This window comes from Monodelphis domestica, chromosome 1 (genome assembly GCF_027887165.1).
Source record: "Monodelphis domestica isolate mMonDom1 chromosome 1, mMonDom1.pri, whole genome shotgun sequence".
Classification (NCBI taxonomy): Eukaryota; Metazoa; Chordata; class Mammalia; order Didelphimorphia; family Didelphidae; genus Monodelphis; species Monodelphis domestica.
In genome coordinates this window covers 661,142,526-661,157,528 of record NC_077227.1, presented here as the reverse complement: position 1 = coordinate 661,157,528, position 15,003 = coordinate 661,142,526, and the positions used below count along the sequence as shown (strand labels likewise).

Below are 15,003 nucleotides of genomic sequence, written 5' to 3'. Positions count from 1 at the left end.
AATAGAAGCATGGTGTTCTGAAGCAGAGAGTTCTGGAGACTATGCCATAAGAGGATCATGTAAAGGTCCTGAGGTTATTTATTATAGAAAAGAGATGTCCAAAAGGCATATTACTAGATCAATTATTTAACTACTCTCATGTGGAATAGAGATTAGATTTGTTCTGTGTGGCCCCAGAAGTTAGTACTGAGTGTAAGGGGTTTAAGTTGAAAGCAGGCTTATTTGAGTGGGTGGTCGGGGATATGGCTTCCCATCAACTCTCCTTTCCAACGTAGCCTGGACTATCTATGGAGGTTAGTGGTTTTCCCCTCACTAAATGTCTTCAAGTCTGCTTTCTCTCTGTATGACCCTAAATAAGTCACTTAATCTCATTCAGCCTCAGTTCCCTCCTCTCTAAAATGGGGGTGATAATAGTGCTAGCTTCATATTATTATCATAGTATCAATAATGTTATTATTATAGATAATCATTTTGAAAATCAAATGAGATAATATATAAATAAAGTGTTTCTCAATCCTTAAAGTTCTATATAAATGCTAGCTATTGCTATAGTTATAATCATCATCATCATCAGAGACTGGATCGCCATTTTACTGGGATCCAAGAGATCCCTTGTCCAGGTATTCAAAGCCCCTTCCAACCTTTCCAGTCTTCTTATATCTTATTCCCCTACACATACCCTTCAGTCCAATGGCATTTGCCTCCTGTTGACTCCACAAACTCCATCTCTTGGCTTTGGGCATTTTCTCTGGTTGACCCCCATGCTTGGAATTCTCTCCCTCTGTCACTCTGACAACTGATGTCCTCTGACTTCTTTGAAGTCCCACCTAAAATCTCACCTTCCACCAGAAGCTTTCCCCGAGCCCTCTAAATTCCAGTGTCTTCCCTCTGTTTGATATTTCCTCTTTATCCTGACTAGAACTCACTTTGTCTAGATACGTTTGCATGTTGTCATACATGTCAGGCATCTTTGTATTGGATTATAACTTCCTTGAGGGCAGGGGCTGTCTTGCCTTTTTTTTGTATCTTCAGTACATAGCAGAGTTCCTAGCACATAGTAGATGCTTAGTAAAATGTTTATTGATTAACCAATTGATTTATTAATCATTAATCAATTTATTGATCAATCAACCAAGGGAATGAACCAGATGACCTTGGTAGTCCCTTCCAATCCCAATATCCTGTGTTGTTTTTTTTTCCACAGAACTTTCATTAATAAGGATGGGAAGGGTATTGTCTTCTTTTTTCCCTTTTTGTTTGTTTTTTTTATGAAAAGAGTGTTTTCAGAAATATTTCAAGTCCTCTTTCTTATTCTTTTTTTGTGCAGGAGTAGTTCAGAAAGGAGAAAGGAAAAGTCGAGAGATGCTGCCCGATGTCGAAGGAGCAAGGAAACAGAGGTTTTCTATGAGCTTGCCCATGAGCTCCCCCTGCCTCACAACGTCAGCTCACAGCTGGACAAGGCTTCCATTATGCGGCTGGCCATTAGCTTCCTCCGGACACACAAACTCCTGTCCTCAGGTGAGAGAAAGGGCCATCCAGGGGCAACAAACCACCCCACTCCAGCCAAAACTACAAAAAAAAGACTCACCTCCTCCTTTAGAAAGATCAGCCTCACCCATAAGAGGTCCCCTCTGTTGATGATTAAAGGATTCCTGGAAAGTCTGCCTGATGGGGAATCTATCTACCTTTCTAGCCTGAAATGTCATCATTAGTGACTCATTCTTTTGTGTTAGCCATTGCTAGAGAGCCAGCACCATATCTTGGAAAGAACAGGCTTTGCTGGCCAGTCAGGGCTTGGCACCTGACTCCCATATTTTCTAGTCATATCACAGAGGACAATTTACTTAATTAATCTGAGCCTCAGTTTCTTCATATGTAAAATTAGGTAAAGATTCCTACCTTGCCTATATCAGACATATTATATATAGGGCAATTATATATGTGACATACATTATATATAATATATGTCATGGGAAAAGGATTTTGTAAACCTCAAGTCATTATAGAAATGTTTTATTAATCTCTCTCTGGTCCTCTCTGTTTCTCTCTGGCTCTCCCTCTCCTTCTCTGCCTTCCTTTTTCCCTCCTTCTCTGACCCTTCCTCCTTCGTCTGCAGTTACTCTTTCCTTCTACTCTCTACCCACTTTTTAATAAGAAGCCTAGAGAAAAGGTGGTTTGAGTTTCCTTTCTGAAACTTAAATAGCTTTAATAATTGGTCCCAGATGAGGCGCTTTTCTTTTGCCTGAATGACAGCAGTATAATCACAGGGTAGGAAGCTCATTCAGTAAACATTCATTAAGCTTCTACTTTGCACAGAGCATCGTACTAGGTACAAAGTTTAGAAAATAGGATGGTATTGGCCTGCCATGCACCTCAAGAGTTTGGTCCAAGGAAAGGAGATGCCACCTTTCAGGCTGACCCAGGTCAGTGCATGTGTGGTCCCAAGCACAGGGGCAGTCATCCCCAGGTCCCAAACCCCCAAATTCTGGGATATGCAGTAGATCATGTAAATCATATCAGAGAATATGCCAACCAGAAACAGCTGGGAACCCACATATAGGATGAGGGAGAAGGTGGTAAACTGAGGCTTTTTTATGCATGAATTTCAAACAGTTTGAATGAGGAGGTATCTAGGTGGCACAGTAGATGGAGTCCTGGGTCTGAATGCTAGAAGACCTGAATTTAAATCTTGCCTCAGACACTTAGTAGTTGTGTGACTCTGGGCTCTGTTTTCCTCATCTATAAAATGGGGATAACATAGTCCCTACCTTCCAGGATTGTTGTGAGTCTCAGATGAAATGTGTGTATAGTTCTTAGCCTATAGTAGTTGCTATATAAATGCCAGCCATTCTTCTTATTAGTATTATAAGCAAATAAAAGCTACATATAACATACGATAGTTAATTTATGGAATTAAAGGAATGACCTTAATGCTGGAGCTAATAGGAATCAAGCATTGTCATATGATCCATCATGGATTAAACATTAAGATTTAAGTAGGGGGCAGCTCAGTGACTCAGTGGATTAAGAGCCAGGCCTGGAGATGAAGTTCTCAGATTCAAATCTGGCCTCAGATATTTCCTAGCTGTGTGAACCTGGGCAAGTCACTTAACCCCCATTGCCTAGTCCTGACTGCTCTTCTGCCTTAGAACCAATACATAGTAATGATTCTAAGATGAAAGGTAAGGGTTTAAAAATGATTTAATTAATGATGGCAAGGGAATGGGACTTATCTAATTAGGGTTCTTTTGGGGGGTAGAGGTGGGGAGAGAGACATACCTGAGAGTTTTACCTTCCCAGAAAGAAACAATCCAGGACTATAAAGGTAGGAAGGGGCATGCTCTTCCTTGTGCCTTTCCCAAGAGGCAGGATTACAATTGTGAGCCATGCCACAGAAGACAATACCCTGAAAGGAAGACCCAGAGGACTCTCTGGTCTGAGATAAATGAGTTCCTCTGGACCACTATGAGGGAACCTTTTGCTCTCATGTAGCTTGAAGTCTGGGAGAGGGAGAAGACACAAGCAGAGAACTCAGGAGAGTATTTCATGTTAACTGTTTTAATGAGATCTAAAAACAAAATGTCTAAGATCCCCAGCTAAATTTGGAAATCAGCAAAAACTGCTTTCTGGTGCCTCCTCTCATTCTCCATCCTTTCCCCAGGCTGGGCTGTAATCACCTTCTATCACTCTCTCTGTCTCTGTTTCTGTCTCTGTCTATCTCTCCCTCTTTCTGTCTGTGTCTCCCTCTCTCTCTCTCTGCCTCTCTCTTTGTGTGTCTCTCTCTGTCTCTCCCTCTGTGTCTCTCTCTCTGCCTCTGTCTCTCTTTTTGTGTCTTCCCCCCCCCCCCGTCACTGTCTCTTTTCTCTTTCTGACTCTGTGCATCTCTCTCTCCCTGTCTCTCCCCTGCCTGCCTCTCCCTGTTTCTGTCTCTGTCTCTGTTTCTCTCTCTCCCTCTACCTCTCTCTATCTCTCTGCCCCTCTCTCTCTGTCTGTCTGTCTCTCTCTTTGTGTCTCTGTTTGTCTCTGTCTCTCCCTTTTTCTTTTTCTTGTCTATTTCTGATTCTATGCATCTCTTTCTCCCCTTCCCCTTCTCTCTGTCTCTCTCTGTCTTTCTTCTTCTCTCCCTCTATTTCTCTATTTCTTTTCTCTCATCAAAACCAACTCTGGAATTCCTCCTCTTACTAATGTGTCAAGGACTTATAACAAGCTTGCAACCTGGTCTTATGGTGGTCTAATTTAATAGGATCAAAGCTTTAAGCTGAGAGGAAGGGAGGAGAGGTTTAGTGAAAGGTGATGTTCCAGACCACTGTGAGCAGGAGGGGTTGGGGATAGGAATGAAGGCACTTCGGCATGAGATGACGGCTCCATCTAATCTAGTTCCTTAATCATATTCTCTGGAATCTTTTCAGAATTAGAAAATCCCCCATCTTCCCTACAATTTTAGTTCAAAGGTTGAATAGTAAAGAGACCTGCAGGCTCTGGGGCTGGTGAGGAAATAAGTAATTTTTAAAATTCTTCCATTTTCCCACCATTCGGGTAAGAAAGCATCCTCTCTTTGAGTCCAGTTGTCAATCCCATCCTATTATGAGTTGTGCTATTCCAGGAGAGAAATCCTGAATAGAGGAGAATCTAATTTGAAAAAAGAGAGATGCTGAAATGGCATGTGCTATTCCTGTCCCTCAAGCACAGGAAGGATATAAAGGGTGAAAAAAAAACAACCTGAAAGAAAAATACAGAAAAGGGCAATCTGATTGATCCAGGGGCTGCAAAGTAGGAACTGTAGAGGGGGCATAAATAAGCTAAATGTGTATATTCTAGAGGAAGGGAAAATCCTAGAGGAGGGGCCAAGGGCAAGACCACATTCTATAAATACCTTCAAAGTAACAATGCAAAAGAAATGATTATTCATCACCCTGGGATATAGGAAAGCTGGGAACAATGGTTTGAAGCAAGAGTTCAAGTTAGATATGGACAAATATTATGAGAGGGCTGCTCATGCTGAGAAACTAATGCTGGGAACATCAGGGAAACATTGCAGCTCACAAGCATATATCCTTATCATATCTGTCCTGCTACTGTTCCAAGGAGAGCTGATAAATCCCTAGTAGAGTCAGGGCTGCCTGCCAGGTAAACAAAGTAAGCAAAGACCTCTGAATTTGTAGGCAAACGACCTGGGTTCAAATCTGCCACTCACATGCTTTCTGAGTAATCCTAGGTAAATCATTTAAGCTCTACAAGCCTCAGTTTCCTCAACTGTTAAATGAGAAAAATTGTGCCTAAAAGACCACTAAGGTCCTTTTCAACTTGAAAATATAAAATGAAATGCTTTAGAATTAAGTGTGATCTTATTGCAGAAAATTTCCAAGTGTACTAAATTGGATTAATTAAAAAAAATTTAAGTAACTCTTTTCATTCAAGTCCTTTATGAATTTTACCTATTAGCTATTAATTAACTTTAATATTTTGCTTCTTTCTAAGTATCAGTTCTAAGGCAGAGGGGCAATAAGGGGTAGGCAGTTGAGGTTAAGTGACTTGCATAGGGTCACACAGCAGGGAAGTATGAGATCAGATTTGAACACAGGACTTCAAGCTCTCTATCCATTGAGAAACCCAGCTAACTGGCCCAGGTTTGGCTCAATGTTAATGATTGCTTAAGAAGCTTGATTTCTGAGGTTTTTTTCTGTTTCTTCTAATATCCCCTTGTCATCTAATGCTGTGGCAATAAGAGTAATTCCTATGAATCAATAGAAACTAAAGGATGGCCATTGAGAGAAATTTGGACACCAGTCTAGTGTCTAGTGTCCACCAGAAATTCAGACACCAGTGCTCCTTCTGCTCTACCACAGGGGCCCTAAAATATTTGGTTTTTTAAAAGCCTTTCTCACGATGCCCTTTAATTTCTATTGATTCACACAGTTCTTTTTGCCTCATCACTAATTGGCAACATGCTGTTGAAAGAAATAGATTCCAGAATTTGGAAATTGCTTGTGCCTGATTTTTAAAGATATTGTTTTGAATTTGGGGAAGGGGCTCCCAGTCCCCCCCTCTGCCCTTATCCACCTCCCTCTGGCATCTCTATTACCCTAGGCTGCCAGGAATGAGGAGAGAACTTATAATGGCCCAAAGTAGGCTATCTTAGGTATAGAAACTGATGTGTATTTTCACTGGTGTAGGGATGCCCTTTCTCATACATGTCTCCACCTTCTCAGCAATTTAGTCATATGTCACTTTCCTTGCCACGCTAGATGCCTGAGAGGTTAAGACAATAGTCAATATCAACATTGATTAATCACTTACTATGTGCCAGGCTAAGTATAACTTAAGTGACTTGCCCAGGGTCATATTATTATTGTTGTTGTTGTTTTCATTGTTATCCTCCTCTTCCTCTTCATCCCATGGCTGGTAGGTGTCAGAATAGTCCTGGGAACCCAGTTCTTTCCACCTTTGAGACCAGCCTTCCATGGACCATGCCTTCCTGCCTCTGGGATCCTGGGTTCTAGTATGTTACCACACCACATCTTCTATCCCAGGGCAATATACCCCTCTGGACCAATTCTCCTAGAGGGTGGCATCCCTCCAGAGCTTTTATGCCTGTTCACAAGACGTAGCAGTGGTTGAATACCAGCAGACAGGGTTGGGCACCCATTCAGCCTTCCGGACAGCCACAGGGCTGGAGGGCTGACCTTGGCACGTTCACGGTAATCGCTGTATCCTGTTCTGCAAGGCTGCTCAAAGACTGAAACAAAGGAAAAGTATAAAAAGTTTCTACCCTTGGCGATCTGCTCTTTTGGGTGGCCTGGGGGGGATGCTCTTAGAAAGGCACAGTAGCCACTAAGAAAAGGAAGGGGCAGAGCAGAACTGGTTCTGTTTGTTTGTTGACTCTCTATCTATTTCTTTTCTTTCTCCTGGGTCCAAAGCTTTTGCTTCAAGGATCTGTGATTTCCTTGGCATGAATACACCCTTCTGGAGATGGCAACCATTTAGGAGATAAATCTCCCCAAGTTGCAGAGATAGGATGAGGTTGGGGTTTGGGGGAGGAAATTACCTGGTTGCCAAGTCACTGGCCATGAGCCTCTCAGAACTTTATGAGCTGGTACTCTACTGAGACACATAATCTGTTGCTGGCCTGTACTCAGAGGCTTTCTAGCTACCAGACCTTGGGCTTCGCTGACAAAACCTTTCTGAGCCAAAGCTCTCTTCCACAGCCTAGAGAGGGGACAGAGCAGAACCTCATTGGAAGACAGATAATAACAGTTACTCCCCATTTTAAGAAATAGAGCACTTGAAAATATAAGCACTTTATGTATGAGTTTCTCTGATCTTGGCACAACCTTATGAGGAAGCATTAATCATCCCCATTTTACAGATGACAAAGTTGAGGGTCAGAGAATCGATGCCAAAAAGTGATGGGAGCCAGGACTTGAACCAAGATCTTATGACTCCAAGCCTAATGTTCTTTCCTTAACTACACAAGTGTTCTTTTCTTGCTAATTCTTTTTGGAGGAATGCCCTGTTTCCTTGGGTTAGGAATCTCATAGAAATTGTTTCAGGAAGAATGTGTTAGCTAAAAAATAATTGTCTTTCCTTCTTTAGAGCCGTTTTCTTTTGGAATACATATGTTCTTTTTAAAAAAATAATTTACACATGTTCTTTAAAAACTACTTGAATTCCTATTTTAAGCACAGAATCTGTTGGAAGAACATTGTGGAAAGGAAGCTGAATGCAAAAACAAACAAAAAAATTGAACCAACAATTTCATATTTTCTCGAAGGCTCTTATTCCAGTGACATCTTTCAGAATGCAGCAAGAGCTCCTGGGCTTTTCTAAAGGCAAACAAACTGGGAATCCAATGTTTAAGCTCTTTCCTTGCAAGTCCCTCATTCAGAATTCATTTCATAATAGGAAATAGCTGGTTGTAGAACTCAGAGTTGAAAAGGGTACAAAGCACCAAGACTTGCTTTAGGAAGACTTCATCTTTGCTCAGAGACACATTTCCCTTTGATTTTCTCAGTAGGCAATTCTGGGTGGGAATGCTGGAAAGGAAACCTGTAACATTTAGAAATCCAGGCTGTGGGTCGGGACCTTAGATTAGCATCACAGGAAGCCAACTCAAACAATGGCTTTATAATATTCGCTTCCATGTGGAGCAGGGAACAGAACACTCTCTTAACTGGAGGGGACATGAGGAGAACAGTCCTTCCATTGCTCCCAAGTCTTTTTGTGGGAGGTGTTCAGCAAACAGTGGTTTGGTAGGTTATCATTTCAGTGGAACAGCATTGCCTGCTGGGTATCATTATTTGTCCTGGAATTGAATCAAATATGCAAACTTTGGTTTTATTAGCAAAATAAGTCAGTGGCTAGCCAGCCCCTTAAACAAAGGCATTAAACCGCTTTTCCACCCCTCGTTTAAAACCAGAGAGGCACTGAAGGCAAGTTTTTGAAAGTCTGTTTTATTTCCTGGAAAGGATGTTCAGAGGGAGTTGATTCCCTGAAATTTATATCAAGATATCACCCAGCTTAATGAAAGATCAGTAGTTTAGGCTCCCCAGCCCACTAGAGGACTAGTAAATTGGGGAAGGGTGGCAGATGCTTTCTGGACTTTATGTCCATTCTCCTCCTTCCCCCTCCTACCCCTTATTCCAGTTGGTTTAATTATAGACTTATAGAGACAGCTCATAACAAACCTGTGAAAGAGGCAAAGAATAGAAACCATCCCTTTGATCTTGGTCTCTAATACTACCGTTTTCCTTCCCCATTCTAACTGCCAAGAGGAATACATGAAATCCTATAATATATTGCTCCTCCCTTTCCATATTCCTAACCTCCAGTCAGAAATGCTAAGCTTTTTCAGCAACCTGTCCCAAGAAGCAGAGAAAGTCATTCATTCCCAAACATTAGTGACTGATAAGCCATTCTCTGTGGTTCGTGAGTGATGCCTCCAGAAGTATTCCCATTTTATATGAAGTCATAGAATTTTATTTTAGAATCAAAAATGACCCGAAGTGGAATAGTTTCACAGAATTTAAAGCTGGTCAGGACATTAGGAACCTTTTGGTCAATCCCCATCATTATAGAGGAGAGGAAAAGAAGGCTCAGACTTGCCCAATATTATATAACCAGTTATTGGCAGAGCCAGCCTTTAACCGAAAGGTTACGTTGATCAATAAGTCAACAAGAATTTATTGAGTGTCTGTTCTGTGCCCGGCACTATGTTATTTTTATGCTTAGTTGTTTTTCAGTCATGTCTGTGACCCCATTTGGAGGTTTCTTGGCAAAGGCACTGGAGCAGTTTGCCATTCATTTCCTTCTCCAGCTCATTTTAGAGATGAGAAAACTGAGGCAACAAGGTTAAATAACTTGCCCAGAGTCCCACAGCTAGCTAGTATCTGAGGCCAGATTTGAACTCAGAAATACACTCAGTCAAAAAAAAATTATATATTTTATTTTGGTTCCATTTTATAGGACATACTAAAAGAATTATGGCCTGTTAGATTTGTAAGAATGAATCCTCTACTAATGAAATTTGTGCAATTCAGGTTTCATGAAGGAGAAATGCAGGGTAATAGCACTACCTTGCAAAGATCACAGTATCAGGTTCTGACGGGGACCTCAGAGGTCATCTGGTGCAGTTCTTAACCTCTTTTGTGGCATAGACGTCTTTGACAAGGTTCTGGGGAATCCAATGGACCTCTCTCAGAAACACATAAAACAAAAACATATGATTACAGTGAAAACCATGTACTGAAATGTATTTTTTGGTTTTGTTTATATTTCATTTGTTTTTGTTTATATTATATATATTATGCACATATAATATTTGTTTTTGTTTTGTTTATATTATATATACTATATTATGCACGGATATATTTGTTTTTGTTTATATTATTTTATATTATTTATTTTATTATTATTGTTTTGTTATATTTTCATTATTGTATTATTTTGTTTTTGTTTATATTATATATAATGTATCATGCACATCATACCCATTATAATGCTATGCACATATTTGTATTTTTTAAACAAGTTCATGGAACTCAGGTTCAGAACCCCTGATCTAATCTAACTTTTATCATTTTATACAAAGAAAATGAGACCCAGAGAACTGTCCGCTTGTCCAGTTGTGGGTACCAAGTAAATCATGTCTTCTGATCCCAAGAAATTTCTATTTCATTATGTTTTCTCTTATAGAAATGACTCATAGATGATGGCTAATATATAAGATCATCTGTGCTGATTGAGATATATGGATAAGGATTGGTATTGGACCTATGATTTCTATATCCCTTCTACGATATAGGATATAGATTCACAACTGATCATCTTTCCAAGACTGGACAAAAATTGGTTTTGAAAATGGCTAACAGGGAAATTTCCCATTCCTAATAAAGATCCACCCTCCTAGGGAAGCTTAATCTGATAAACCACAGCCTTATAGAATCCAAACCAGGGCTCGGTGGCATGGGCTTGCCCTGGCCGGCGGACCCCTGGCACCCTTTGGCTCTTGTGCCTACTTGAGGTCCCCCCTCTTCATGGACCTGCCCTGCCTGAAGGAAGCAAGCCAACCCTCTGGAAAAGGTGCCCCCAAACTCAAGGCCGGTGCACATCCTGGCAGTGGAGTCATCAAAGCGTGCTTCCCTGGGCTATTTTTAGCATTAAAGAATATTGTTCTGGACCTTGTGGGGAGCCTTCCCCAGACAGCTCAGCTCCTGTGCCAGTGATTAGCCAGCTTCCTTTGGGCTTAAGCCCAAATGAATGGCAGGGGGGGAAAATGAGTTGGAACCAAAGATCAATTAACTGGTCACTAAATATTTACTGAGCTTCTGTTATGTGCTCAGCCATTGTGCCAAGCGGTAATTAGAGCTGACATTAATATAGTGCTTCGTGGTTATAAATTACTTAGCACCTCCTTTGATCCACAGAGCAGCCCTGGGTGGTGGGATCATTGCCCCCCACTTTCCAGAGGAGGAGCTAAAAGCTCAGAGCTGGTTGTCTAAGGTGAGGTAGGTCCTTCCTTAGTCATAGCCCTGTCCATGGCACCCAGGGGTGCTGATTCTATTTAGGTCTCCTTCCTTCGTGGGGAGCCATAGACTTTTGTGAAGTATTTAACCTTTAGTGTCTGTGTTTCTTGTCTTCTTTGCTAGGCTGGGAGCCCCTTGAAGGAAGAGTCTATATTGTATCTCCCTCTATATCCCCACGAGTCTATATTGTATCTTCCTCTATATTCTCCACAAGAGCCGGCATAATGTGAGGGAGAAGGGCAGCAAAGTGACTCAGCGGATGGAGGGCCAAGCCCGGAGATGGGATTTTTTTCAGATCCTTACTAGCTCTGTGATCCTGAGCAAAACACTTAACCCTGTCTGCCTCAGGTTCCTCACCTGTGAAACATGCTGGAGAAGAAAATGGCAAACCACTCTAGTATCTTTCCCAAAAGACCCAAATGGGTCCCAAAGGCTGACATGATTGAAATGAACGAGCAACAGTAGGTGCTTAATTAATGCTTTCTAATTGGTGGATTCATGAACACCCCTCATAATCTACTACTAGGAGCATGGATCTTAGGCAATACTTATTGGTTGATTCTTTCTTCCCCTCCACCAGCTCTGATCAACCACCTCCGGGTGGCCCAAGGCCATGGGATCTCAAAGTAAAGGAAGATCAGTGGAGGGAGTTCCTAGGTGCCTAGATGAAATAGGAGGCTGCCTAGATGGTATGATTTTGTGTGGGTTGTGAGTCAGGGCAAGGAGTGTTGTTGAAAGATTCTTCAAAGGGGCAGTGGGTGGTTTCAGTGGATTGAGAGTAAGACCCAGAAATGGGAGGTCCTGGGTTCAATTGTGACCTCAGACATCTCCTAGCTGTGTGACCCTGGGCAAGTCACTTCACCTCCATTGCCTTATCACTCTTTTGCCTTGGAACCAATACCAAGTATTGATTCCAAGACAGAAGGTGAGGATTTAAAATAATAATATTAATAATAATAAAAATAAAAGATCCTTCACCTTAAATATGTCCCTAGTGGGCAGCTCCAGGGCCCAAAATTGTATCCTTTTGGGGGTCATGCCTTTGAAAGTCGGGGTGCTCTGTCTCCAAAGACCCCTGTCGTGAACCTGTAGCTGCGTTTCCTGAGACGGGTGGCAATAACGTCTAACATTTATATTGCACGTTACCACTTACGAAATTCTTTCTCCCCAAGAAGCCGGCAAAGAAGGTAGAAGCATTTTTCACTCTATTTTGCAAATGAGGAAACCGAGTCTTCTCCGTGCCTTGCCCAGGGCCCCCGCTAAGTACCAGCCTTCTGGCTCCAGTCACTGCTCTTTGCACCCCCTGCTCTGTACTAACCCATCAGCTGTACCCATTAGTGTATCAGCAGATTAATTTATCAGTTTGGCGGGTTGGTTCTTTAGCAGAGGGCAGGGTCCTCCCCTGGGGTAAGGCTCAAGGAGCAGGGAGGCACCTCCCACGCTCACCAGGATCCCATTCAGACACCGGAATGAGCCCTCTTCCCCCTGAGACCCACTACCCCCCCTATTCCCAGCAGCCAGGAAAGGGTGGAGAGCAGAAAAGAAATTCCCTCCATTCACTCCCTCCTGTTAGTCAGGGTTAGGCAGAGGAAAAGCTGCCAGGGCACTATTGTATGGAACTAAACAACTGAGGAGACCCAGGTCCTGCTTAGTCTGGTTTCCTCTGTCCAAGACCCAGAATAGAGCAGATTCCCTGACCCAGGAGCCCCCACCCCAGGGTGTAATGGAGGGGTCTGACATCACCCTGTTCTCGTTACGGTTCAGTCCTTCTGACTCTTCTTGACCCCGTTTGGGGGCTCGCAGATACCAGAGTGGTTTGCCATTTCCTTCTCCAGCTTGTTTTACAGATGGGGAATTGAGATAAATAGGGGTAAGTGACTTGTCCAGGGTCACACAGCTAGTCACTTTCTGAGACTGAATTGGAACTCAGGAAGAGAAGTTTTTCTGCTTCCAGCCCCAGTTCTCCTTGCACGGCACCACCATCATCACAAATGTCCCTTTTTAGAGAATCTGTTCATTTCCTTTCAAAGGGGCAGACGTCTATGTTCCTGAGTCCAAATTTGGTGGGTGGGGAGGAAGCCAGTGATGAAATTAATGAAGTTGACCTCAGTAGGCTCGACTTTTACAAGAAACATAGTCTTGAACAAGTTGCCTATAGATCAAATTCTACAGTACACTCAAGGGAGAAGGGGTCATCTCTACTTAAAAGGGAAAAATGCTTTCATAGGATAACAAATTACTCTCTAATTTAACTGCCTTGTAAAACCCTATTGGACTCAATTAGGTTTGCGTAAGACGAGGCATTCCTGGATTTCTCCAGGCCTTTTTGTGGCCAATACTGGATGCCTGTGGAAAGGGATGGGGGAAAGTCAAGAAGAGTTTGTGGTTTAAAACACAGATTAGGCTGAATTAGCCAGGGCACTGCCTTCCCTGCTTGGAATGGGTTATGGCCAAGGGTCTGAATGTCTGGGCAGTTTTTAGTCTGAGACAAGTGCAGAGTCTTTAAATTCTGCAAATATCAAGAGATCGTTCAATGGGCCAGTGGCTGCCCAAAGTAATTCCTTCATCAGTGTTGTCACAGGTTGCCTTTTCTAACTTGTAGATCGCTTTTCCCCACCCCAATCCATTAAGCACCGACACCAAAATTAACCTTCTTAAAACACAACCTTGATCTTCTTACTCTCTGCCCCAGGATTGTCCGTCCACTTACCTTTAATATCATGGCTGGATTCCTGAGCCCAGCATTCAAAAGGCCTCTCTAATCTGGTCCCAACATACTTCTCTAACCCACTCTGTCTCAGCAACAGTCCCAGACAGACTGATCTCCTCCCTTTCCCTGCTTTCCAGCCCCAGTCCTGTGGTCATTCCTTCCCTGAAATTCTTTTTACAACATGCCCACCTACTGGAATTCTCCTGACTGTTCACGTTGCCTTATAAACAGCCCCTCTGCCCTTCCTGAAACCTTCCAAGATCTAAGTCTGAAGTGATTTCTCCCCGTCTCTGACTCCCTCCTCTAAGCATCTAAAGCTCTTTTTTTATTTAACCATGAAACTCGTTTGACGCTGAAATAGCAATACAAAGCGGTGAGTGCATTATTTCACTTGCTGGTGCCCTCTCTGCCTAATTAGATTATAAAATTTTTGAGGGAAGGGACCAGATTACATTGTACCTATAGGTCCCCCATCCCAATTTTTTTAACAATTAAAAAGTATAGGTTTAATGAATACTTTCAAACACTAAAACAAAAGCAAAGTAAAAGCAAAAAAAAAAAGAAGTCTAAGACTTAAAAATCGAGTATAGTAACATGTCTTAAATCAGATTTATAAACATGGTACCAACAAATACCTCTAACATTCTGCCTTACTCATAGTAGATGGATATTTGCTGATTGGCTTCTCTACAATGGATAAAGTGTTCTTCAACTGGAATAGATCCTAGGATCATGGATCAAGATGAGTCTGAAGGGTTCTCAGAGACCATCTCTTTAGCTCAGCCTTCCTCATTTTTACAAAACTGAGAGCCAGGGAGGTTAAGTTGCCTGCCCAAGGCCACTCTGGACACACTCAGGCTGGTTATACCTAAGACTAGATTTTTCTTCCATTTAAATAAAGTAGATAGAAGGGTATAACAATCAGTCATTCAAGAAGCAGTTAATCAACAACTGCCATGTGCCAGCCCCTCTCCTAGGTGCTGAGAATATTATTATTGTTTAGTCATTTTCAATTGTATCTGTGATCCCATTTGGGATTTTCTTGGCTAAGATACTGGAGTGGTTTGCCATTTCCTTCTCCAGTTCATTTTATATTTTACATATACTTTATATATATATTTATTTATATATCTATATACATATAATGATATAATAATATAAAATGAGGAAAGTGTCTGAGGCTAGATTTGAGGAGTCTTCCTGATTCTAAGTCTCGCACTCTGTCCATTATGCCACCTAATTGCCTTTCTGGGAATAAAAAAAAAGAGAGAG

General features: G+C 41.9%; 1 protein-coding gene across 2 annotated transcripts in view; it reads left to right on the top strand.

Moving 5' to 3' along the window:
• Window positions 1-15,003, top strand: part of EPAS1 (endothelial PAS domain protein 1) — a 120,623-nt gene that overhangs the window by 64,855 nt on the left and 40,765 nt on the right. For both annotated transcript variants that reach the window (XM_007476872.3, XM_016422936.2), the window contains exon 2: window positions 1,328-1,518. In XM_007476872.3, the coding sequence (XP_007476934.1) occupies window positions 1,328-1,518 (191 nt within the window). The remainder of the gene's footprint in view (window positions 1-1,327; window positions 1,519-15,003) is intronic.